Consider the following 26,303-nt stretch of genomic DNA (forward strand, 5'->3'; position numbering starts at 1 on the left):
GGGGAAAAAAATTTTAAATATGTATTTAAATTTCTTATTATTAAGTTTTATCTCATATGTTGCTGCTGCTTCTGTACAAATTTAGCATCCTTATAGGAAAATGAGCCGGCCATCTCTGAACATAAGAACATTGGAGAATCATGGGTATGGGCTCTTTTGATTCAAACTGGCAAACAGTCTCAATATCATCCTATAAACTCAAGGACTTAAACCTTCAAGCTTTTAAAACTGCTTCAAAGTTTCTGGTCAGGCTTTTTTGTCTTGACAAACAATTTTGAATTTAGAATTCTACAGTACATCAGTGAAATGCACTTTATTTAAATAGACAGTAAAGCTGTGAAAAACATGATAGATGTTCAGATACCCACCCACAGCTGATCATCATGTCCTGGAGGACTCTTCTTGATAAAAGCACCATAGTATGTGGCAATGTTTCTGTGGTGGGAGTATTTCTTCAGCATGTTAATCTCAAGTTTAATCTCATCCTCCTCATCCTAAACCAAACACATCAACAGAAAGACACATACAAAATTTGATGAACCACAAAACACCAAAGAGATCTGTTACTTCCAGTTCTGTTTAGTTCAGATAGGCGGTCAAAGGAGGCAAACACTTTTTTTTTTTTTTGCTTCATGTACAATATATAAATAGTATATGTATATATAGTTGTTTTTTTGGTGTTTGGCTTAGTTTTGTGTTATAATCATTATACTCATACCTTTTGTTCTTTAATATTTTGAATTGTTTTTAGCTTTATTTTTTTTTTTCATTTAAATGTTAAGTTTTGAAATTTTGTTGTATGCATTTGTCATTTTTATTAAATTTTTCTTTATTTTTAAAATGTGTATATGTAGTATTTATAAAGTTCTAGCTTTTAGTTTTGGATCTGTTTTTAGTTGCTTTAATACTACAACTGATTGCTTCTGTTGTCCTCATTTGTAAGTCGCTTTGGATAAAAGCATCTGCTAAATGACTAAATATATATATATATACACATACACACAGGTGCATCTCAAATTAGAATGTCATGGAAAAGTTCATTTATTTCAGTAATTCAGCTCAAATTGTGAAACTCGTGTATTAAATCAACTAAATCAAATGCACACAGACTGAAGTAGTTTAAGTCTTTGGATCTTTTAATTGTGATGATTTTGGCTCACATTTAACAAAAACCCACTAATTCACGATCTCAACCAATTAGAATACTTCATAAGAACAATAAAAAAAATTTTAGTGAATTGTTGGCCTTCTGGAAAGTATGTTCATTTACTGTATATGTACTCAATACTTGGTAGGGGCTCCTTTTGCTTTAATTACTGTCTCAATTCGGCGTGGCATGGAGGTGATCAGTTTGTAGCACTGCTGAGGTGGTATGGACGCCCAGGTTTCTTTGACAGTGGCCTTCGTTTCATCTGCATTTTTTGGTCTCTTGTTTCTCATTTTCCTCTTGACAATACCCCATAGATTCTCTATGGGGTTCAGGTCTGGTGAGTTTGCGGTCCAACACCATGGTCATTTAACCAAATTTTGGTGCTTTTGGCAGTGTGGGCAGGTGCCAAATCCTGCTGGAAAATGAAATCGGCATCTTTAAAAAGCTGGTCAGCAGAGGGAAGCATGAAGTGCTCCAAAATGTCTTGGTAAACGGGTGCAGTGACTTCGGTTTTCAAAAACACACAATGGACCAACACCAGCAGATGACATTGCACCGCAAATCATCACAGACTGTGAAAACTTAACACTGGACTTCAAGCAGCTTGGGCTATGAGCTTCTCCACCCTTCCTCCAGACTCTAGGACCTTGGTTTCCAAATGAAATACAAAACTTGCTCTCATCTGAAAAGAGGACTTTGGACCACTGGGCAACAGTCCAGTTCTTCTTCTCCTTAGCCCAGGTAAGACGCCTCTGACGTTGTCTGTGGTTCAGGAGTGGCTTAACAAGAGGAATACGACAACTGTAGCCAAATTCCTTGACACGTCTGTGTGTGGTGGCTCGATGCCTTGACCCCAGCCTCAGTCCATTCCTTGTGAAGTTCACCCAAATTATTGAATCGATTTTGCTTGACGATCCTCATAAGGCTGCGGTTCTCTCGGTTGGTTGTGCATCTTTTTCTTCTACACTTTTTCCTTCCACTCAACTTTCTGTTAACATGCTTGGATACAGCACTCTGTGAACAGCCAGCTTCTTTGGCAATGAATGTTTTGGCTTACCCTCCTTGTGAAGGGTGTCAGTGATTGTTTTCTGGACAACTGTCAGATCAGCAGTCTTCCCCATGATTGTGTAGCCTAGTGAACCAAACTGAGAGACCATTTTGAAGGCTCAGGAAACCTTTGCAGGTGTTTTGAATTGATTAGCTGATTGGCATGTCACCATATTCTAATTTGTTGAGATAGTGAATTGGTGGGTTTTTGTTAAATGTGAGCCAAAATCATCACAATTAAAAGAACCAAAAACTTAAACTACTTCAGTCTGTGCGCATTTAATTTATTTAATACATGAGTTTCACAATTTGAGTTGAATTACTGAAATAAAATTAACTTTTCCACGACATTCTAATTTATTGAGATGCACCTGTATATAAATATAAATTGACAGGAGCAGGGGATTTTCTTTAATTCCCTCATTCCAGGCTATGTACAGTGGGGAAAAAATGTATTTGATCCCCTGCTGATTTTGTACGTTTGCCCACTGACAAAGAAATGATCAGTCTATCATTTTAATGGTAGGTTTATTTGAACAGTGAGAGACAGAACAAAAAAAACAAACAAAAAAAAAACATTTTAAAAAAGTTATAAATTGATGTGCATTTTAATGAGTGAAATAAGTATTTGACCCCTTCACAACACATGACTTAGTACTTGGTGGCAAAACCCTTGTTGGCAATCACAGAGGTCAGACATTTCTTGTAGTTGGCCACCAGGTTTGCACACATCTCAGGAGGGATTTTGTCCCACTCCTCATAGCAGATCCTCTCAAAGTCATTAATGTTTCGCGACTGACATTTGGCAACATCCTTGGACAGCTCTTTGGTCTTGGCCATGGTGGAGAGTTTGGAATCTGATTGATTGATTGCTTCTGTGGACAGGTTGTCTTTTATACAGGGAACAAGCTGAGATTAGGAGCACTCCCTTTAAGAGATTCAAATCTCTTCAAACCATGTCTAAATGCAGCAAACCAATTCTACACTCTTAATTTAATTATATTTATTGCACATGCAAAACGTGTATGAAAACGGTGTATGAAGAAAAATGCACTGGAGAGAAAAGTCAGGCCAGGATTCGCAGATCACCGGTGATCACCGCGAGATGCATGCCGGTTACAAAAAAGTCTGACTTATGTCCGCCTTGCTCTGATGTCATGCTGACGTGTGCCAAAAAACTCTTGCGACGGCGAGGCGGCTGTGTCAGATTGTGCAGTCGTGCGCAGTTGCTCTCCACCGACTGTGCTGATCAAAAGCATGATGGGAAACGACTGACTGACGACAGCTTAATGCTGTGATTTCTGCGTTCTCTTCTAAAATATGTTTTTTTTTAATCTGATTTCATGCGATTATGTATTTAAATTATGCATGAATATTTCCAAATACTATGTCAGTGCGATCTCTGTGTGAGATGTGATTGTCATATTTCTATAAAAATGTAAAATACATGTTTGTATTAACGTAGAAATGGATGATAAATACGCATTTCATATTGAATTAAATAACAAGCACTTTGAGTGTCTTGTTCATCATATTTATTTTCATATAAAAGCAACAGAACTGAAATGATATCATGTTTATTAGCAGCACAGCACATGAATGAGAATAACGCAATATCCTCCTTTGATCTCGTAGTTATCTTCCACTTCGAGAGGTCAGAACTGTCCATTTTGTCTGCGCTTATTTCACTCCTCCCCTCACTGCAGCCGCCTACTCTCGCCTAGATTTCAGGCGAGGCAAGGCGAGGCATCTCAAACAAGCCTAATGGCAGACTGATGACAGCTCACTCAGGGCGGGTCTAAGGTAAAATTCTAGTGTCAATCAACAATCCTGGGAGGGGCCTGGGTCTGTGTGACGTCTGAGAACGGCATCTGAGAACGGCTTGATATGACAAAGGGGAAATGATTTAACAAGACTAAAAAAAAAAAAACACTGGGTGGATCTTTATCATTATATGGTGGTTGTGTACACACACTAGCCACGTTTACATGTACACTTTTTTGTAATTCCGATTAAAATCATTCCGATTGAAAGATTCGGTGGACTGTTTACATGAGACGTTATCTAATCCGATATGGTGTTTACATGTGCCGGTGCTTTCAATTTTGGGACACGCCAAGTAGCCTACAATGACAACAAAAACAAAAATCACCAGAGAAAAAACGCCCGTATTTGCGTTAATATTTTTAATAGCTGCTTGCACTTGCTTAGAATAAACGGACTAATATTTGAATCCCTTGCGTTCATTCGAGCGCTCAGCCGTGTGGCCAGAACACAATCACATACACGCTCATAGAAACCATACGGCCGTCTTCTATCGTATCGCACAGAACCAAATTGATTTCTTGTTTCTAATAACTAAGTTGCACAGATCTACCAGATAAAATAATAAACGCAATAAAAAACACAATATAGCTTGATCTCAGCCGGTTGATCAACACATATCATATCGCCCTAATTTCTTAATGTTAAAACAAGGGATACAATAACAGCTAGTGCTGTCGCGGTTAAGGAATTTCCCTTGCGGTAATTTTGAGTGGCTCAATAGCGCGGTATGCGGTATTACCGCATATATATATATATATATATATAATCTGTGTGTGTATGTGTTACAATGTAAGGAGGTCACATTCAGAAACCAATAAAACCGAAACTAAATCGCGTTGAAACAGGAAGTGAAGTAAACAGAAGAGAATGACAAAATAACGGTCCACATAAAACTTAAACCTGACAATAAGATCATTAGTATATTGTTAGACTTTTTCGGTTGATATTTCACCTGCGTGTTCTAGATGGGCTGTCAGTCAGTGCAGTTTCATTGTTTCGCCTCAAGGTGGCGGCAAGAGACTGTCTTTGAGTGAGCCTTTAAACTGTTCATTCAACTACACGTTCAAAAACGCTGATTCATTCAATGATTTGTAATGAAACACGCTGTTTAAATCATTTTAACTTTGAGTGCCACTTTTAAAGGCTCAGCTGACCAGCAGAGCGTCGATGCTAAGACAGATTTCGCTTTCCTTGGACATGACAACCTGTTTTCACATATGACTTGGCCTGAAGGACAGACGCAGGTAATCGCACGCGATCAGTCGATCTCTCTCTCATTCGCTGTCTGTTTAGGCTTGTTAAGTGCAAATTTATTGAGCCTCTGTACAAATCAGCATGATACACATTGTTATCATTACTAATATTCAGTACACATGCGCGAAGTGTAAAACAAGAAGGGCGTAATCTTACGAAAAAGAAAACACTGAAATATCGCGGTTGCTGCGGTTGTTTCATTCCGCTGCGGTTATGCTCGTCAATAGAAAGTACTGTGTTGCCGACATCACGTTCACATCTGACGACCCGACCTCTTGACGTGATGACGTAGACGCAGAGTAATCGGTTTAACGAGTTTACATGGCAGAGTTTTAATTTTGTTCGGTTTATAGAAAGATTTATCCCACCCCTCTCAAACCGATTACAATTTCATTCGGTTTGGGCATTTTTATTTCCGATTGAGGTGTTTATATGAAGCATTTTCATTCGGATTGGACTTTTAAACCCTTTACAATGCTCCATGTAAACGCACCTATATGCCAACATATATTTTAATTTAAACAACTTGTAAAAGTGCATGTCGCATCCGATGACCCCTTTAAAGTGCATTGCAACCCTGGCAGACAGGTGTGTTAACTTGGAACAGGGTTGGAAGTCTGCAGATAGGTAGCACTCCAGGAGCAGGGCTGAAGAGGCATTTCGTTTTTGGCATGGGTGTCCAACCCTGTTCCTGGAGGGCCACTGTCCTGCAGAGTTCAGTTCCAGCCCTAATTAAACACACCTGAATCAGCTAATCAAGGGGTAAATCGCATTCATCTCACTAGTTCAAATGTCAGGGGACTAATCAGGGAGTCATTTTAGGGGCTGTCTCAATTGCAAAATCCTTCCAGAGAATGTTTTCTCTCTAAAAAAAAAATCCAACAATGCATCGCAAAACAAGGAAGCATTAATGCTCACTATGCTACTGTACGTCACATTTCTGAAGCACAAAACATAAAACGCACGAGCCAATTCAACAAATATGATGACATGCAATTTGAAAAGACAAACCACCTTTTTATTATTATTATTATTATTATTTCAGCATAAACACATTGCTAGACATCTAGTAAACATTTAGAATTAATATTTATTTATTTATTCACTTTTTAAATCGCCATGCCAGCATCAAGGCTATTTTCATGGCGATCTCTGAATTAATTATACAAGGTATACAATTTACAAAAGGTTATAAAAAGACATTTCTTTAGAATTAATATCAATTAATATTTGGCTTAAATGTTCTATGTAACGGAACAATGTGTTTAAAGTGCATAAAAAATGTTATTAAAAAAAAGACATAGTTCCCGTCTGTTGCTGATTAATAACAGTGGTGATGTTCTACAATGTTGTATGTTGTCATTGTACGTAATCATGCTGCCTGGAAATTGAGTAACAAATTTCTAAATGTTTCACCCAAAGTCTCCAGACTCACTGGAAACTTCCAGGCAAATGTGTTGGAGATGGTTGGTGCTAAACTCTGCAGGACGTTGGCCCTTCAGGAGCAGGATTAGAGGACTGGCTTTTAGACATATTGGAACAGTACTTGGGCATGTTAATTTGTTATGGTAATTTAGTAGTTTGTTTTAATATGGTCATTTAATATTGTATTTATGTACAGTGAATGGGGGTGCCAGGACCAAGACAAGACAGGGGTTAACCTGCGCCATTTTGACTACAAACTACATGGTTCCCACTGGATCCATTTCTGATCCTTCAGTTCAGTAGAGTGGTGGTTTTCAATCCTGGTCCTGGGGACCCACTGCTCTGCACATTGTGCATCTCTCTCTTATCTGACATACTCATTTCAGTGCACAGAGCTCTCTCCTAATGAGCAGTTGACCTGAATAAGGGAGACACACAAAATGTACAGAGCGGTGGGTCCCTAGGACCAGGATTGAAAACCACTGCAGTAGAGCCTGGCCTTGTGTTAATCTAGGCCCAGTTTCCTATGCCCAAACTCTCATACAAACCACTTTTATAGTTGCAAAAGATCAGTAATATAGGGCAATATAATGAAATTTCAAAATATAGTTTTTTTTTTTTTTACCTCTGTGACATCCATGACTTTGATTGCCGCCAGCTGTCCTGTTTTGACATGTCGACCCTGTAAATGAAAACAAAGGATTAGTCAACAGCCTCACATAAGGGAAAATAATCTTACCTGGTCAAGTAGTACAGTAGGAATGCGTGACAGTTGACAGTTCCACCCAAGATTGAGATATATTTCTCATATTTTATAGAGACTTTCTTAAATCACTGGTTGTTTTTTGTGTAACAGGAAAGTGGAAAAGATTTTATTTTTTAAATCCATTCAATGAAATACAATGGGGATTCAAAGTTATTTTGAAACCCACTGACTTTTACTGCATGGACAACAGTTGATTACCTAGCAACATTGTTGCAGACACACAGAAAACCTTAGCAAGTACACAGAAATGTCTCAGACAACACTTAATACTTTGAGCTTTTAAAACTACTTAAACTTAAAACTGTCAAACCTTCAAGCTTTTTAAGGGTGCTTCCTGAAGGACATCAAAGACTATAGAAATACAAAAGACAGTTCACTCCTATACTTATGAATGGGAGAAACTGCAATGCGCAATATGGTGGAATAGACCCACCATCTAATTGAACGAGCCAATCGCTGATTGGTAAAGTCATTGCGTCAGTGCAGCGGCCATTTAGAAGCTCCAGTTCCCATAAAAACCTGAGGCTAGACCAGCCAATGCACATGTGCAGTTATGACTTTAATGAAGGTCATTTTTCGTCATTTTTTTTTTTTAAATCACACAAGACATTCTAAGAAAAAAAAACAAATCACATAATGATACCATATTTTCAATTCAAATCAGACATATTTAACAAAAAAGGGGAGTAGTTTGCATCACTGAATATGTTACTGTCTGTCATTTCTATCATGAAAGAGTCGTTAAATATTAAACGATTAACTGCTTCCATCTGACCTTACTTCTTTCAGTTTCATTTGCAATGAAATTCGTGCTTTACCTCTGTGAACAGTAAACCCCACCTAATTTGATTTGACAGACCACCTCAATCATATTGACATTGACTGTGCTGTTAGACCCCTGAGGCAACCACCCTAAAAAAAAATTTACTTTTAAAGGGGTGGTAAAGTGTTTTTTTTTTTTTCTAGGCTTGATTGTGTTTATGGGGTGCAGTCTAACATGTTAATGCTTTGTTTAAAAAATACAAAAAAAAACCATTATTTTTCACATAATTTACCTAAATTCTACACCGTTTTGTCCCTTGTCTTATGAGCTATCTGATGATTTCCTGGTTTTATGAAGCCCCTCCCTCAGAAATATGCAATTGGCTCAGATTGGTTAACTGGCCCAGTGTGCTGTGATTCGCTAAACTGCCTAGTGCTCACTACCACGGCAACCATGTTTAATGCTTCTTGTAGCTATGTGAAAAATATCTGTCTGTCAATACACAAAGCATACAATTGGAACACACTTTATTGATGGAGTTGACGAGCTGATGATCTGAATCAGGTGAGAGAGGGAAATTTAGAGATTGCATGTGCAGAGGAGGGGGACGTGAGGAACAGGATTAAGAACAAAAACTCTGTACAAATTTCCTGGAGATTTACATCAAACTAAAGTGCACTTACAAAAAAAAGTGACTGTGCGCGCGCACATAAAAAGCAAACGTTTCAGTCCTTGCTAGACTATCCTCAGTGCTAAAGATTACAACAATGGTTAACAAACACTTAGATCAAGGCACAAATCAGAGACATCAGATGATTAACTGAATCAGCTGAACAATTAATTGAAAATGCAAGTAGTAGGGTAAATGTACCTATTAATCTCACCAAAATCTACACTGAGACTTTTTTAGTGCACAAGATATCGCTTTCAGTACAAGAAGTTATGTTAAAATAAAATATTAATCTTTCACTTAATATTTTATTTTTATTTTAAATGACAAAAGGATTTCAATTAAGATGTACATCATTAAATGCAAAAAGTCTGGCTGTGCTTAATGGGTATGTTTTTGTACCCTTTAAGCACACCCCTGTTCCCAACAAGCTCACATCATGTTTTATTAAAAAATCTTGTTTATTTATGCAACTTTTTAAAGAATAATTGAAAAATGTTTTATTTTAACCCCTTAACTGTCATCCCCATTTTTGAAAATTCACGAGAAAGTGCACTATCCAAACTTAAATTATTATAATTCAAGAACGCTTTTGAATACAGACCGAAGGTTGCTCTCTTTGTAAAGACAACAATTAGCAGATTACAGAAGTGAAATCATTTAATAAAATTAAAATATTAAAAAGTTATAGAAGTTTAAATCTACTGTAAAGAAAATGTATTATACTATTTTTATTTTATATACAATAAATATTAAAAAAAAAAGTTAAAAATCCAAAATTGCTATAAAATGAAAGCCATATGTCTACATAAATTGTGTTCCTAATTTGAAGTTGATATTAAAACAATTGAGGTTCATATGCAATTTTGTTTAGGCGTTATACCAAAAACAGCCACCGGGTGCCATCCAAACTCCATTGAATTTTGTTTTGATGCATTTCTGTCATAAATCTATCAATTTCTCTCTCAATATTACATCTATACCAAAATACATCTTGAGACTCAGACCTTTCCAACAATATGTATTTTGTCAAGATTATAAAAACTTTTGATTCTAAAAGATCATAATACATTTTGTAATATGACACCCCCGCTAAGGGGGAGGAGACCGCTAAAACATTTTGAGGTACAATTTCTATGGTAACGCAATGTTCCATTTCAAAATGGTTTGCACAGGATGAATTTTAAGATGTGATAGGGAAAAAGGCAAGGAAATAAAGCCTTTTTGTGACAAAGGTCAGAACTGATGTAGATTTATCATAGACTCTTGGTGCACTCTTGTCATAAATTAATCTATTACTGTTACTACATAATATGTAACAACAAAAAAGGGTAAAATATATATTTAGGAGTCTTTGACCTTTCCAATGATATATAGTTTGTCATGATTACAATAGGATTTAATTGTAATATAGTGAAGTAAACTTAGGCGTCCCGTATATGGGACGGTGACAGTTAAGGTACAAAGTCAATCACAAAAAAAAGAAAAAAGAAAACACTAAAATAAAGCAACAAGGCACTCAATTTGATCAGTTAGCCTATAGTATATTCACAGTGTCATTCAAAAGTGTCAGTCAAACATATTGCAACATCTGACAGATGAGTACCTTTAAAACACCTCAAACCATAAATATGTATGAACTCCTCAGAATTTGAAAGGGTCTTTCACATGCACCTGATTTTTTTAGTGTTGTATCTGTAGTCCACGTTCAGCTAAGTAACACATAGGGAAAACATACCTATTAAGCTCACCAAAATCTCCGTAGATTCATTTTTAGTCTCTTTTTTGCAACTAGACGGATGTACTGTTACTTCCTCTACAGGCAAAAATCTGGGTGTTATATTAGACAGCAAGTCTTTTGAAAATCATATTTCCAATGTTACAAAAACAGCATTTCTTCCATCTTAGAAACATTGCCAAGCTACGAAACGTTACCTATTTCCGATGCAGAAAAGCTAATTCATGCATTCATGACCTCTAGACTGGACTATTGTAATGCACTGCTAGCTGGTTGTCCTTCAATAAACAAGCTACAGATAGTCCAAAATGCAGCGGCTAGAGTCCTTACCAGGTCAAGAAAATATGATCATATTACCCCAATTTTACAGTCTCTGCACTGGCTACCTATTAAGTTCCATATCAGTTACAAAATATTATTACTTGCCTATAAGGCCCTAAATGGTTTAGCTCCTGCGTACCTAACTAGTCTTCTACCACGCTACAATCCAACCCACTCCCTAAGGTCGCAAAACTCTGGACTTTTGGTAGTACCTAGGACAGCAAAGTCCACTAAAGGAGGTAGAGCAATTTCACATTTGACTCCCAAACTCTGGAATAGCCTTCCTGATAACGTTCGGGGTTCAGATACGCTCTCTCTGTTTAAATCTAGATTAAAGACTCATCTCTTTAGTCAAGCATTCACATAATGCATCTTATAATCTTGTACTGCAGTTATATCTGATCAAACGCACATTATTATTCTTTAGCTTGGGTTGAAAATATCATATTTGCTTGGATGGAACAGCAGCTACGCTAATCAGCTACGCTCTATTTGTTTCTCTGTTTCTGCCACGGGATACTAGGGCTGTCGCGATAACCGCAATATCGCAATACCGCGCTATTGACGATCATAACCGCAGAGGAATGCAACAACCGCAGCAACCGCGATATTTGCATGTTTTCTTTTATCGTAAGGTTATGCCCTTCTCGTTTTACACTTTGTGCATGTGTACTTAATATTAAATAAGTTAGTAATGATAACATAATGTGTACCATGCTGATTTGTACAAAGGCTCAGTAGATTTGCACTTAACAAGCCTAAACAGACTGCGAATGAGAGAGAGAGAGAGAGAGAGATCGACTGAGCGCGTGCAATTACCTGCGTCTGTCCTTCAGGCTGAGTCATGTATATTTGTGAAAATAGGTTGTCATGTCCAAGGAAAGTGAAATCTCTGTCTGAGCATCGACGCTCTGCTGGTCAGCTGAGTCTTTAAAAGTGGCGCTCAAAGTTAAAATGATTTCAACAGCATGTTTCATTGCATCTCTCTTTGAATTAATCAGCGTTTTTGAACGTGTAGTTGAATGAACGGTTTAAAGACTCACTCAAAGACAGTCCCTTGACGCCACCTTGTGGCGCAACAATGAAACTGCACTGACTGACAGCCCGTCTAGAACACGCAGGTGAAATATGATATATAGTTTGTCATGATTACAATAGGATTTAATTGTAATATAGTGAAGTAAACTTAGGCGTCCCGTATATGGGACGGTGACAGTTAAGGTACAAAGTCAATCACAAAAAAAAGAAAAAAGAAAACACTAAAATAAAGCAACAAGGCACTCAATTTGATCAGTTAGCCTATAGTATATTCACAGTGTCATTCAAAAGTGTCAGTCAAACATATTGCAACATCTGACAGATGAGTACCTTTAAAACACCTCAAACCATAAATATGTATGAACTCCTCAGAATTTGAAAGGGTCTTTCACATGCACCTGATTTTTTTAGTGTTGTATCTGTAGTCCACGTTCAGCTAAGTAACACATAGGGAAAACATACCTATTAAGCTCACCAAAATCTCCGTAGATTCATTTTTAGTCTCTTTTTTCATGTAATATTCATTAAAATGACAAGATTTTGCAAAATAAATAATCTAGGTCATGTATTAAGTTTATACATATTTTAATATGAACAAATATTATTAAAGCTGCAGTCCGTAACATTTTTGGGTTAAAAATTATCCGAAATAAATATTTGAGCAAGTACATAACCAGCCAGTGTTCAAAACTATCACCTTACTTTAGCCCGATTCACAATAGTTCGCTTATAATAATGTTTTCTAATTTGAGTGGTACGGGTAGGTTTTTGCGGGAAATTTGAGCATGGCACTGCGTCATTACGTCACGTCTGTAAACAAGGCTAGTAGGCTATCGTATGTGAGGATCCTGCAGGTGACGGATCGTTTAGCCTTTTCTCACAGCAGCTAGAATAATTAAATGTATCATTTTGATGGCGGATTGTAATCCAGAAAGCATTATGGGTTTATGAAACACATGTGACTAAAATTAAATTATATACCAGTTTTAAATGTGCTTCTGATTACAGACAGCCTGGGATTACAGATTTTAAAGACAACCGGTTCAAAGGGAGCATAGTTTGCTTTTTGGGTTAAAAGAATTTCTTAATATGAAATTCGAAATGGCATAATTAGATTAGACTGTACAGAAATTTAAATCTACACGCTAATACACACTATACTCATTGTCACGCAATACTGATGTTGTTAACATTAATAATTTGAGAATAAAGTATAACAATAATAATAATTTGCACGGTTTGATGTGATATGAGCTAACCGATCGTTAGATTTAATTACATTGGTAGCGAGATTTATTGTAATGCTTTTTTCCTCAGTTGGTCAGAACAAAGGTGGCAGACTTATGCAGAGTTCACACTGCACGATTTTGAAACTCATCGGATCGCTGTTGTTTTCACACTGCGTGACTATCTGGGGTAGCAGTCAGTCGCTGCTGTGTTCACATTGCACGATGGATCGGCGACAGGGGCTTTCACATTGCACGATTTCACAACAGGAAGAATCACCAACAACTCTGTCTGATCCGCAAACTACGTTTCACAACAAAACACACGCGAGAAGTGATAAGGAAATAACGTGAGAACCTGCGTGCATCAGCCCATTGTTCTCCAGCGAGACTGGAAGTATTAAAAAAATACCTGTCGGCGAGTGAAAAATCGGGCTAAAATCGTGCAGTGTGAACTGGGCATTACTTGTTCAGATGGCAATGTACGGTGAAAATTCTTATTTGGGTCATATATTCCAAGACGTAGGCTAAAATCTGTGATTCCTAAGTACAGTATGCACACCGGTGCGGTGACTGACAGACTGCCACACATACTCCTCAAAACATTAGATTCATCCACGCTGGAGTCATGCCGGAGCACAACCCCACGCACCCAGCTGGCAATTCCAGGTTTTCAAACAGAGATGGCGACAAAGAGGCAAAACTTACGGACTGCAGCTTTAACAATATCTATGAAATTATACTTTTTCTTACTGATTTCACACTGAAGCTGTGCGATTTTCATAGTTGTGCACCCTTTAAAGTGGAAGTGAAGCAGTCAGTTAAGTTTACATTATTTAGTAAAGTGATTTCCACTTTGATTAAAAAATATATAACAAACATGATTAATGTAACCATTTTAAACCATTTTGTTTTGTTATAGCTTTTGGAGCAAGGGCGCCACCACCTTGCAGTACCACAGCGTGTGACGTCACAGGGTTGGTTCACGCCGATGGCCAGTATATTAATATAAGCATTTCTTTACATTTTGAACACACAAATTATTCGGTTTTCACCATCATTTGGATGAATATTCAACATCAAACTGTCTATATGCTATGTTTTGATCGTGGTATCCCAAACATTGTTTTGATAATGCGAGGCGCAACTTGATGTAAACAAACAACGCTTCATACAGTATCATTCATGTCGCATTTTATTTTTATTCAGACCATTCAGACATGCATTACACAATGACTGGTTCACCAGTTGTATGTATCATATTTTATGTTCACCTGCAAATACAATTAGAGATGAATACAATTCGAATACAATTCTGAACGATTGGGCCAGTGCTGCTTCCTCAAAGTTTATCATTCTCACGTTTTTTATGCCTTGTCAGTTTAAATATTGAAGTGTTTTAAGCCATTCAAGCATGAGACAGCACGAAACAGATTTCAATGCGGTACTTACACGCTGTGATAGACCTTTTCTGAAAGAGATGTTGTGATCGATCATTTCTGTTTGTGCCGGTGGCGCCGCACACACACACACACTCGGCTAGGCTCAAGTACCAAATTGAGCTTTCTTTCGCGCCTTCATCAGCAAATGCACACAAAAGCACATCGGAATGACAGTCTTGAGGAGTATCCACGTAAACGAGTATTGTTTACGATCCACACTTTACCCCAAACCGGCAGGTTCACGACTTCTCCAACCCCTAATACTGCACCGGGGTAAAGTTGGTTTTATGCTCGGTCCCATCGCCGTATCGACTCAAATGCATAGGCAATTGACCTATCGGTAAGCCCCTCCCCTCGAACGCAGACTAGCCAACGGCAGTCGAGTATCAGTTGCACGGGGAGCGGAACTCAGACATCTTTAGGTTTCAGCACCATAGAGAAACATTGGAAGATCCGAAGCTCGCATCAGTTTTATGGGGTTTATGCTTCAAAAATGGAAAAACGATGTGCCTGGTGTACTTGTAACACTGATTCCAGGTATCCTGAGAGGATGGGCAATATAATTTATTTTATTACATTTCCTTAATCCAAACAAAACAGAGCAAAATGTCCCCAAGTATTCACCCCCAATACAAATGAAGACAAAAACATTCATTTTCTGGTTGTCATACATTAAATTACAATTTTCATCTGCTCAAGCAGAACATTAATGTTATCTTGTGCTTTAGCAAGGTATCTCTGGCTAAAACTAGCTAACATTAAAGTTAGTGAGTCCATGCTAATGTACAAACCTAAATAGCGGACTGTTCTCGCGTCTTGTACAGTGTAGGTCAAAAACACAAACGAAGGTCTACATTTCAGTGCTTCTCCATATTAAACTGGTTAAATGTACATTAATTTAATCATAGCCTGCGATACATGAACAGTGTTGATCCTGCATGTTGTCATCCGAGATCGTGATAACCGACTGTAATATGAGACTTCTCCCGCTTACATCGTGATCTGTAACGAGTTACCCACCGTATTTACTTTTAAATATTTTATAAACCCCTCCATGGAATATTTAATTCCCATTTGGTGGCCTTCTGTGTCCAAAATTGTGCAAAAACATTGTGGGACAATGTTTTCACACTGTAGCTGTCATTGAAAGACAGTGAGCAACTCCCTTTGTTTGTCCGAGGGAGCAACAGTAACTAAGGGGGGTGGGGCTTACCGATAAGTTAATTGCACTTATTATGGACTCAACAGTGCTTTCAAGATCATCTTCCTCCATTTCAAAACAAGCGTGTGTTCAAAATGTACAGAAATGCTTATATTACTATACCGGCCATCAGAGCGAATCAACCCCGTGACGTCACACGCTGTGGTACAGCAAGATGGCAGCGCCCTTGCTCCAAAAGCTATAACAAAACAACCTTTTTTCTTTAAAATGGTTACATTAAACATGTTTGTTATATATTTTTTAATTAAAATGGAAGTTATTTTCCTAAATAATGTAAACTTGACTGACTGCTTCATTTCCACTTTAAGCCAGAGGTCTCAAACTCAATTCCTGGAGGGCCGCAGCTCTGCAGAGTTTAGCTACAACCTGCTCTAACCCACACCTGCTTGGAAGTTTCTAGTCATCCTGAAGACCTTGATTAGCTGGATCAGGTGTGTTTGATTAGGGTTGGAGATTTAAACTGTGCAGAGCTGTGGTCCTCCCGGAATTAACCTAACCCTAACAGCTAGTCAACTGTGTTCTGTAGCATCTGCGTTATGTTGTTAAAACTATCTTTTGGATCTAACTGTAATTATTTCCCACATCCAAGTTCCAGTTTATAATAGGCAAAAGTCTAAACATTAATCTCTTAATTTTGCAGTAAGTAGTGAAATTTACCCAAAATAAAACATTCACATTTAAAGGGTTAGTTCACCCAATAATGAAAATTAGCCTGTGTTTTACTAACCATCGAGGCATCCTAGGTAAGATTGCATCGATCTGATACTCAGGATCGGTATCGGTTCCGATACGGTCATTTTCCGCAGATCGGGTATCGGTCAATATTGTGTGTATACTATTCTGTGTTATTGTTAAGCCCCATGAAAGCACAAAAACATACATAAAACACCATAAAAACATTATAAAGCACCATAAAGTCAAAGTCCAAGTGTTTTGAAGCCATTCCATAGTTTAATGTGAGGTAGAGATGTCTTGAAGTCGTTAAATTCAAGTTCATGTGAACTCTTCTCTTCGCTGCGGCTGTCTGTCATCCTCCATTCATCATTCAAACTGTGTGTCACGTTCGGGTTACGACAGTGAAGATGATGAAACTCTCTTCAAGAGTGCACAATAACTGAAATTTCTAATTTTTAAAAGAAAAGGCTCAAACTATCACACAAATGTAATAAACTATGCATCAATATCTCTTTCCTTTGTGCTTTGAACTTCTCTATACGGAGTGCAGTGCGCTGTCAGTGCTGCTTCAAGCGCATCATGCTGCGCACGGGATGCACATAAGTGCTTTGTGCCGCTCTGTATTGGAGCTTTTTGTATTATAATGCTTTTGCGCAAATGAACGATTATTTATAGCGTTTCTTGTTCTGTCCTATGATAGGAAAAAGGAAGGCTATTAATAATCTAATGTATAGCACAGTAATGGAGGCAGCAACATATGACAGATAGGCCTCCTATCTATCATATGTTGCCTTCATTACTGTGCTATACATTTAAAAGAAATGTCTTTTAATTTTATAGTTTATATTTATAAATAAATACATTTACTTGTTTTCATTAATGTATTTTACAACAATACAAAGAGCAATGTGTAACATTTTACCAGATTTAGTCCTTCCCGTATTCACTTTTATTTGTTCCCCACTAAATAATGTTATTTCACTAAATATTTAGATTTCATAAAATTGTGCACTCATGATTTTTCTAGAATAACTTTTGCTGCTAAATTATCCACTAACCTGGTTTATAATATTATTTTTGTCATAGATTATGATATATTTTTTTCATGTTATTTTTCATAAAAATTAAGTTGTCTATATTTAGTAGATTGTGATTAACACACAAAAGAGTGACACACAGAAGTATAGAAATTCTACATTGATTAAAAAAATAAATTAAAAAATAAATAAATAAAAAAACTGTGCTGTATCGGATCGGATTGGAATTGACCGAAATTCAGAATTTTCTGGATCAAATTGGATCGGATCGGATCTGAAAAAATGGAATCGTTGCATCCCTAATCCTAGGTGTATATGACTTTCTTCTTTCAGACGAATCCAATCAGAGTTGTATTAAAAATTGTCCTGGCTATTCCAAGCGTTATCATTGCAGTGGGCAGGTCTTTCTGTTCAACAACCCAAAACACACCAAATAAGGTGCGCGCATTCATAATAAAACGTGCCTCACATGGCTCCGGGGCATGAATAAAGGCCTCCTGTAGTGAATCCATGAGTTTTTGTAAGAAAAATATCCATATTTCAAACGTAAAAAACACTTTTCTCTCACTTCATCTAACTGTCATAAGCGGAAGCCGTTCCAGCAGATGACGTAGGATAGGGCTGTGCGATATGACGATATATATCAGATGGGTGAAATAAAAAGTCTATCTTTTCATATGTTCTATCGTTTATTTCGTGGTGTCGCAAAATACATTGTTTACGGTAATACTTTTTAATCATTTGGATAAGTGCGATCTTTACACGCCACCACGGGGCGTGAAGGGGAGACAGAACCAGAACAAAACAAGGAGCTCGTTCCTAAACGAGGGACTGCATCTGTAGCATGAGCACGCGTTTTTAAGCACTGCAGTTTTAAAACAGTTTTTTGCCACTTTATTGACTTTGAACGATTACATAAACACACTTATATGCATCAGAATCCCCGTCTTGGCAAGTATCCTCATGAAGACAGCGATTTAGGTCTTAGAGAGGAAACCGCTAAAAGAGAAAAAGCATATGTAACAGTTAACAGTATATTGGATCCGGACTTCGGTCTTAAAGGGGAAGCTGTCCAATATTCGTTCTGTCTGCCATTCATATTAATCATAGCACATTGCTAGAAAATCTCTCACTGCTCTTGACTAAATCACTTTTGTAACTTTAATAAGAAGAAATAATAATAAAAAATAATGATATATATATGTATAGAAACTATACATAATACACGTGTTAATTATATCTATCATAGATAGATAGATATATAATTAACACAGTGAAGACTAATTAATTTACACAATGTAGCGTTTCTTATTTATTGTAGTTTTTTGTCCTATTGCTTGCAATTAGTTTCTTATACTTATTTCATCACTGTTTTTTTTTTTTATGTCTATTTTTAGGCTTGTATTAGTTTGATATTGACATTGGTGACAAGGATTATGAAAATTCTATGGCATCAAAGATTTTAATATCATAAAAACCTTTTTAAAAGAAAAAAAAAAATACTGTATCGTGATATATATCGTTATTGTAATATAAAATTAGTCATATCATGATATAAGGTCATATCACGATATGACAATCAGATATTTTGGTCATATCGCCCACCCCTAACGTAGGACATATGTGCAGCGCACGCCTCTGAGATATGCTAGTCTCGCGAGTTTGTTTACAGGAGCAATGGAAGCAAAGTTTCCTTACTTTAGCAAAGGAAAACCAATCTCCTCTTGGCTTATATCAAAATCCTCTGACATTTTTCTTTACAAATCCTCAGTTTATACTTCTAATTTGTGACCAGTGTTTTGTTTTGTTCTCTCTCCGCATTCGTCACTAATCATGCTACACCGACGTCCTATGTCATCCGCCGGAACAGCTTCAGCTTATGACAGTTAGATGAAGTGAGAGAGAAGTAGGGATGCACCGATACCACTTTTTTCAGTACTCGCCCAATACTTTTATTTTTGGTACTTGTCGGTACCGAGTACAGATACCGATATTTTCATTGCATTTGTACATTTTTTAAATATTGGGTACAGAAACCAAAAGAGTATGTATAATGTTAGTTGGTTAACTTAATTTATCAAATAGATACAGTCAAACCAAAATTTATTCAGACACCTTCAACATTTCTCACATTATCACAGTTTATTCGCTATAGTTTATGGTAGTAAAATATGACAAGAACTCAGAGTTAAACTGTGTCAGAACAAATTCAGCTCGATAATATCAGATAACTTTGATAGAAAGGTATGTGATGGATTACAATCAACCAAAATTATTCAGACAGCTGTTAGTATGACAATATTCACACAACTATCAATACTTTGTCAGGCCACCCTTATCCTTAATGACAGCCTGTAGTCTCCTGGGCATGCTGTAAACCAGGAGCATGCAAACCTGAACTTCTGTTTTTTTCCCAGACTCGGTCTGAATAATTTTTGGTTCCAAATTTGTATAAATTTTATTGGTAGTCCACTGTATGAAGAATTTTTGGATATAATATGTCACAGTTTACTTTATTTTGCTATCCTCACTTACATAAATGAACTATAGTGTCCTGCACCCACTAGTAAAAAATATCAAGAATTATATTTGGTCTGTGAATAATTTTTGGCTTGACTGTATATCCTTCGGTTATTTTCACACTTAATTATGCACATTAAAATGTATTTTACAAGTTTTTGTTACTTTCACTGTTCATTTTTTTTTTTTTGCTCTATGGTACATCATCTTTAATTCAATTGCATTAGAGCTGCTAAAATCACGCGTTTTGCTGTAATAATGCAGGGAACCACTTGTTATAAATCTCCTAACTGTGATATTTTCAGAAATAGAAGTCGCGTTTTTCTTTGCTTTTCTTTCTAATGCAGAAACACTCATGAAGCAAGCAAAACATGCACAACGCGAGCACGTATTTGTACTGGTGCAGAATGAGAGGGACAGTACAGCCTAGCGCATTTCACACAGGCTGCTAGTTTCACTTTCGCCTGATAATCCAGTTTTAATCCAAGTGATGCATGCTATGTGAGCGAACATCAATAAAGATCACAAAAGTACGCGCGCGCTCTATCTCTCTCTCTCCTCCCTCCCTCCCTCCCTCCCTCCCGTTAAGCAACTTGTGCATTGTTTTGCTTACTTGTTTTTGACATATCCGACCGAACTACAAACGTTCCAGTGATGTCTGTGAGAAAAGTATATTCACTCGACAAGCTCGCGCATCTGCGCCGGCGCCCGCTCAATCCACTCAGCGCTTTGCTTTTCAGTTTGTGCACATCAGCTATAAAGGCATTAATACTGAATGTTTAACATTATTCATTGCATACATCTGCTTCGTAGACATCCTTAATCTCTAATAACTCCATTCTGCTGCATGTTGTACTGTTTCCTTGTCTGAATATGGCACTTATCACATGCTGTGAGGTATCGGTGCTTGGTATCGGGGCATTTTAACGAGTATGAGTAAGAGTACAGGAGCTCAGTATCGGTGCATCCCTAGAGAGAAGTGTTTATTACGTTTGAAATATGGATATTTTTCTTACAAAAATGCATGGATTCACTACAGGAGGCCTTTATTCATGCCCGGGAGCCATGTGAGGCACGTTTTATTATGGATGCGCACACTTTATTTGACGTCTTTTGGACTGTTCAACAGAAACACCCGCCCACTGCAATGATAACGCTTAGAATAGCCAGTAGGGATGTAACGATTCACTCAACTCACGATTCGATTCGATTTGCGATTTTGATTTCATGATTCGATTCGATTCACGATTCATGATTTTTTTTAAGAAAATGAGATTTAAGACAAATTATAAATTAAATATGTTCTTTTATTATTGCTTGGACAAAATGCTGCACGTTTCTTTGTGAAATTGAAATATAACACTATAATAATATACTAATATAGCACTTGCATATTATTGCTCTTTTGTTGGTTTTGATTGCTTCTATTGTCCTCATTTGTAAGTCACTTTGGATAAAAGCGTCTGCTAAATAACAAAATGTAAATATAATGTAAATGTAAATAACAACTAAACTGAAATTTTAAAACAAGCCCCAAATCAAATAAATAAGTAATGTAAATAAAAGAAATCTCTTCATAAAAACGAAATAAGGCTTTGTCTGTGCTCTTTCCATTTAAAATTAGAGGCAACCACTGCATTTTAATCATGATCCAAACAAAGATGCTGCATACATGCAGCAGGAGCAGTTTTAACCTAAATTAGACTGTATAATTTCGAAATTTGAAGCAAAAACAGAATGGTATGACTTCAGTTTTGAGAAATTATACATAGAAACAGCAGACGAGCTGAATGAGACGCAGATTCACTCTCTGCCAGCAGGTGGCGCTTTAAGCGTTTCCTTGGTTTCCGCTGTAAACAAAGCAGCGCTGCACTTATGAACTTTAATATGCATTATACAGAGGCAAGATGAGAAGAAAAATACCATCTAAACTTTTCTAAAGACAGTAAGTTCCCCTCAGACATGCATTCATATAAACTACCCTAATTGAATCGCGATTTGTTTCGCATCTCAACCGATTTGAATCGTCACATATTTGAATCGATTTTCAACCGGCTCGCGGTTAATCGTTACATCCCTAATAGCCAGGACAATTTTTAATATAACACCTAGGATTCCTCGAGGGTGAGTAAAAGACAGGCTAATTTTCATTACTGGGTGAACTAACCCTTTAAGGGGCTTCTCTTTGGTGAAAGTTTTCAGACAGCTTTCAAAATGGCCGCCAGACAGTGTGAACACTGTGGCCTGATTGACTTGAAATTACAGGAGGTATGTAGTAACAAACACCTCAATTGTTTAAGACATCAAGTAGGATAATACATTATTTTTTCTTTTTATAATCAGAGTTAAAAAACGGTAGTGTGCTTAATGGGTACGTGACCCTAATTAACAGTCACCACCCATGTGGGTCAGGTTAACTAAACAACAACACCAAAGTAATTTATCATAAGCAATCGCTTGGGTTTTCAATGATTGCAAACGGTTCTGAAAAAATAAATAAATAAATGGGGGTCAGAGCCAGTTCCAAATGGGTTGGACTTCAGCTCCAAGTGGGCTGGTACAACCTTCCAGAGGTCTTTGATTGGTTAAATTAATGAGTGTTGTAGAGGTCTTCACGGTAGGGCTGCACAATTAATCGAAATGAAATCGGAATCGCGATTAGACAGAAGCTGCGATTGTCATGCGTATCTTTCAGTGAAGCACGGTTCTGTGATCAGTAGTATATCTCCATCCGAAGGCCAGAGGGCGCTCGCACGCGGAAACTCCAAATACGCCTCGCAGAAGAAACCCAGGAAATGGGTAACTGGTAGCGGTAGCTGGATAAACAGAAGATTTAACTGCTTTTATTGATGTGACTAATAAACACACGACTACAACAATATATGGTTTATCTGAGTTCTTATTATTATAATTTTCATTATAATAAAGTACATTTATAATGCAATGCCTTTATCACTGCTTAAAATACTATGAAATATGTTGTGTGCCTTATTCTGAGTAAGAAGCCACATCATCTCAAAGAAGGATTTATTTCAAACACTCGACTGATGTTATGAAGTGAGTTTGGAGTAAAAACATGTTATTAAATGTGGTATTTTCACATGCTTTCAGATAGAGCAGCATTTACTACACAGAGCCGTAGTTCACCGAGAAGCTACGCAAACATCATTATCATGTCATTATAGCAAACGATTTCTTCGATTTCATAATCGTGCAATAATATCGACTGCGATTTTTTTGCATGACTTGTCAGTGAACTACAGCTCTGTGTAGTAAATGCTGCTCCATCTGAAAGCAGGTGATGGAGATTTACTGCTGATTACAGAACCGGCTTTACTGACAAAATGCACATGGCATTCACATTCGATTAATCGTGCAGCCCTACTTCACGGGTCCACTTAAATCTGAAAACCCGAGGTCTGACCCGAGAGGGTTCGGGTCCAAAACGTCTAAGAGTTCCTCATGGGTCGGGTTCGGTATTAGCAGCCTCGGATCTCGGGTACTTTAAAACCCTCTGGTTGTGTTCGGGTCAATTTGACCCGAAGAAGATTTTCTTTTTCCTGAAAATACTAGTTAACTTTATCGCATTGGACTCAAACTTACTGACTTTGTTCACATAGGGTATAAGTACTTCTCATAAATTTTTTTTGAATTTTCGTAATTTTTAGTGGGTTTTATTTCACCTAGTAACACTTATTTCATCCTACCTGAACTGTATGCAATATGCTTTTATGAATCTGATATTATAACTCTCTCTCTCTCACACACACACACACACACACACACACACACACACATGCTCAAGCTGCCTTGTCTTTTGCCTGCACTGACTTCAAAAGAATCTTTTCTTTCACCACATTCTAGACAAAAAATTATGACAGTAGGTTTTGAGGCTTTCGTGTTCTCAGAGTAGACGAAAGTTTACAAATAAATGCTAGAGCATACAAATGCCTCACAGTGCCTTGCTTGTCATTCACAACTGGGAAGAAGGGACAACTGAAGATGAATCTTACAGTGAAGATGCATTGCAAGATATATTGGAAGAGGAAAACATCACTGAACAAGCTGAAAACCTTGCAACAACTGAAGAGGAGCAGTCTTCTGATTTTGAGGGACCAGCTGAAGTTGATGTAACGTTCTGGTCGAAGGATGGAAAAAAAATATTATTTTGAAGTCAATGCAGGCCAAAGACAAGGCAGTTTGAGCATGTGTGTGTGTGTGTGTGTGAGAGAGAGAGAGAGTTATAACATCAGATTCATAAAAGCGTATTGCATGCAGTTCAGGGTAGGATGAAATAGGTGTAATACTCACAATAGTTTGTATGCATAGATGTGTGTGTGTGTGTGTGTGTGTGTGTGTGTGTGCGCGCGTGTGATAGCGTGAGTATACAGGCATCCACACACGCACAGGTCCAAGGCCTTTATGTCTGCAAGCACAACATGCTCCTGAACACTAGTTGTTTCTCTTACTTTCATTCTTCCCTATTCACTTTCAATGGCCGGCCATTTTTGACAAGTGTGACTGTGCAATTTTGTATAAAATAAAAGCATTTCAAAGCAAACTTCCTGATTAAACATTTAAAGCACACTAGTGTGAGAAACACTGCAAATTTTCATAATTTTTTATCTCATATTGTGAAAATAATGACACAAAAATTCTTTTTTCACTCAAAAAATGAGGTGCCTACTTTCGGATAAATGAGGCCTACAATTAATCAGATGCAAATAGAAACACAAAACCAGTCCTAAATGAAAGAAAACAAGTTGACAAAAAGAATGAATCCAATATTTGGTGATAATATAGCATAATGACAGATTTATAAGCAATTGTTTGGAGTCTGGTCATTTTTGACCGGGAACACCACAAGTGTGACAGGAATCCGAACACAACCAGAGGGTTAAAATAAATTTGCTTTTTTTTTTTTTTTTAAATGGACCTGATAAGACCCGAATTCTTTTACATTATCCCAGATACGAACTTGAGCGTTCGTGTTAAGTTCATTTGAGGAACGCACATAAAAAAGGTACATAGCCTACGTTTGTAACCTCAAAATCCATATGAGATCAGGAAAATCCACTTGCTTCATTATGCTGCGTGTTCATGCAGGGCTTTTCTTTTTTGTGTGTAGAAGTTCTTCACCGGAGACTTGGTACATAACATTGTTAAATCCATGATTTATTAGGCTATCGATTTGCTTCTTATCAAGCTACTATGTTTATTTTTCAAACCAGAAATTCAGAAATACCATGTATCCATCAGACAGACAGAAATATAAAGTAACCATAAAGTAATAATAAATAAGTAAATAAATAAATGAAAGTAATGGAGCGGTGGCCAAATCAGTCTGCAGAACAGCGGGAATTTTCCATACTGCAACAATGCTGTTTATGTTCGGGTCCAGTCGGGTTCGAAAATAAATGCTATCGGGTCGGGTCGGACAGGGGTCTAATTTCATTGGATCGGTCTCGGGTCGGGTCTTTCTTTTAAAAAAATTATTTATGCACGTCGGGTTCGGGTAAGAAGTGATCCAGATCAGGTATGGATTTTAGGATGCGAGAAGACCTCTAGTGTTGTATCTCGTTCTTGCTCACAATTTGTTAGCGGTAACACCAAAAAACAAGGATATTGATTTTCAGCGTAAATAGTGTCATGTTGAACGATGAAATGTAAGTTTTTAAGTTTACACAGTTTTTAAGTTTTGCGCTCAAAAAACTATTACAAGTTAATTACAAGTTGAATTTTAAAAGTAATATTCAATATTATCCAGCCATATGCTTGAGTGTTTAATGGTTTTAAAGGGGTCCTATTATACTTTTTCAACTTTAGTTATTGTGTAATGTTGTTTACAAAGGTCAAAGTTTTTTCATAAACTACAACAAACAACTCGATCGGACAACAGCACACTTCTTCCGGATATTGTGAAGTCACAGTAGTGGCTACTTTTACATGCAAACAAATAATCCGTTAGTGAAAGCCTTCATGTAAACACCTTAATCGATCCGATTGAGCTGGATCTGAATGAAATTTCTATCAGATTAAAAATTTCTATGATCGAGAGTGCATGTAAACACTCGATCGGATTGAAAAGTAAAATTGTTTGTAAACTATTGTTTGAATTTCTTACAAAATGACAAAATTTGAGAGCTGAGAAATAACCTGCTCTGTCGTCGTGTTGTCAGTTT

General features: G+C 37.2%; 1 protein-coding gene across 6 annotated transcripts in view; it reads right to left on the reverse strand.

The window, feature by feature from the left end:
* Positions 1–26,303, reverse strand: part of LOC131536340 (mitogen-activated protein kinase kinase kinase kinase 4-like) — a 115,263-nt gene that overhangs the window by 83,250 nt on the left and 5,710 nt on the right. For all 6 annotated transcript variants that reach the window (XR_009269932.1, XR_009269933.1, XM_058769235.1 and 3 more), the window contains exons 3-4: positions 7,329–7,385; positions 369–494 (exon numbers count right to left, since the gene is read on the reverse strand). Coding sequence is in view for 4 of the 6 variants with exons in the window: in XM_058769235.1 (XP_058625218.1) it covers positions 369–494; positions 7,329–7,385 (183 nt within the window). In the remaining 2 variants the exon portion in view is untranslated. The remainder of the gene's footprint in view (positions 1–368; positions 495–7,328; positions 7,386–26,303) is intronic.

Source organism: Onychostoma macrolepis, chromosome 01 (genome assembly GCF_012432095.1).
Source record: "Onychostoma macrolepis isolate SWU-2019 chromosome 01, ASM1243209v1, whole genome shotgun sequence".
NCBI classification, from domain to species: domain Eukaryota; kingdom Metazoa; phylum Chordata; class Actinopteri; order Cypriniformes; family Cyprinidae; genus Onychostoma; species Onychostoma macrolepis.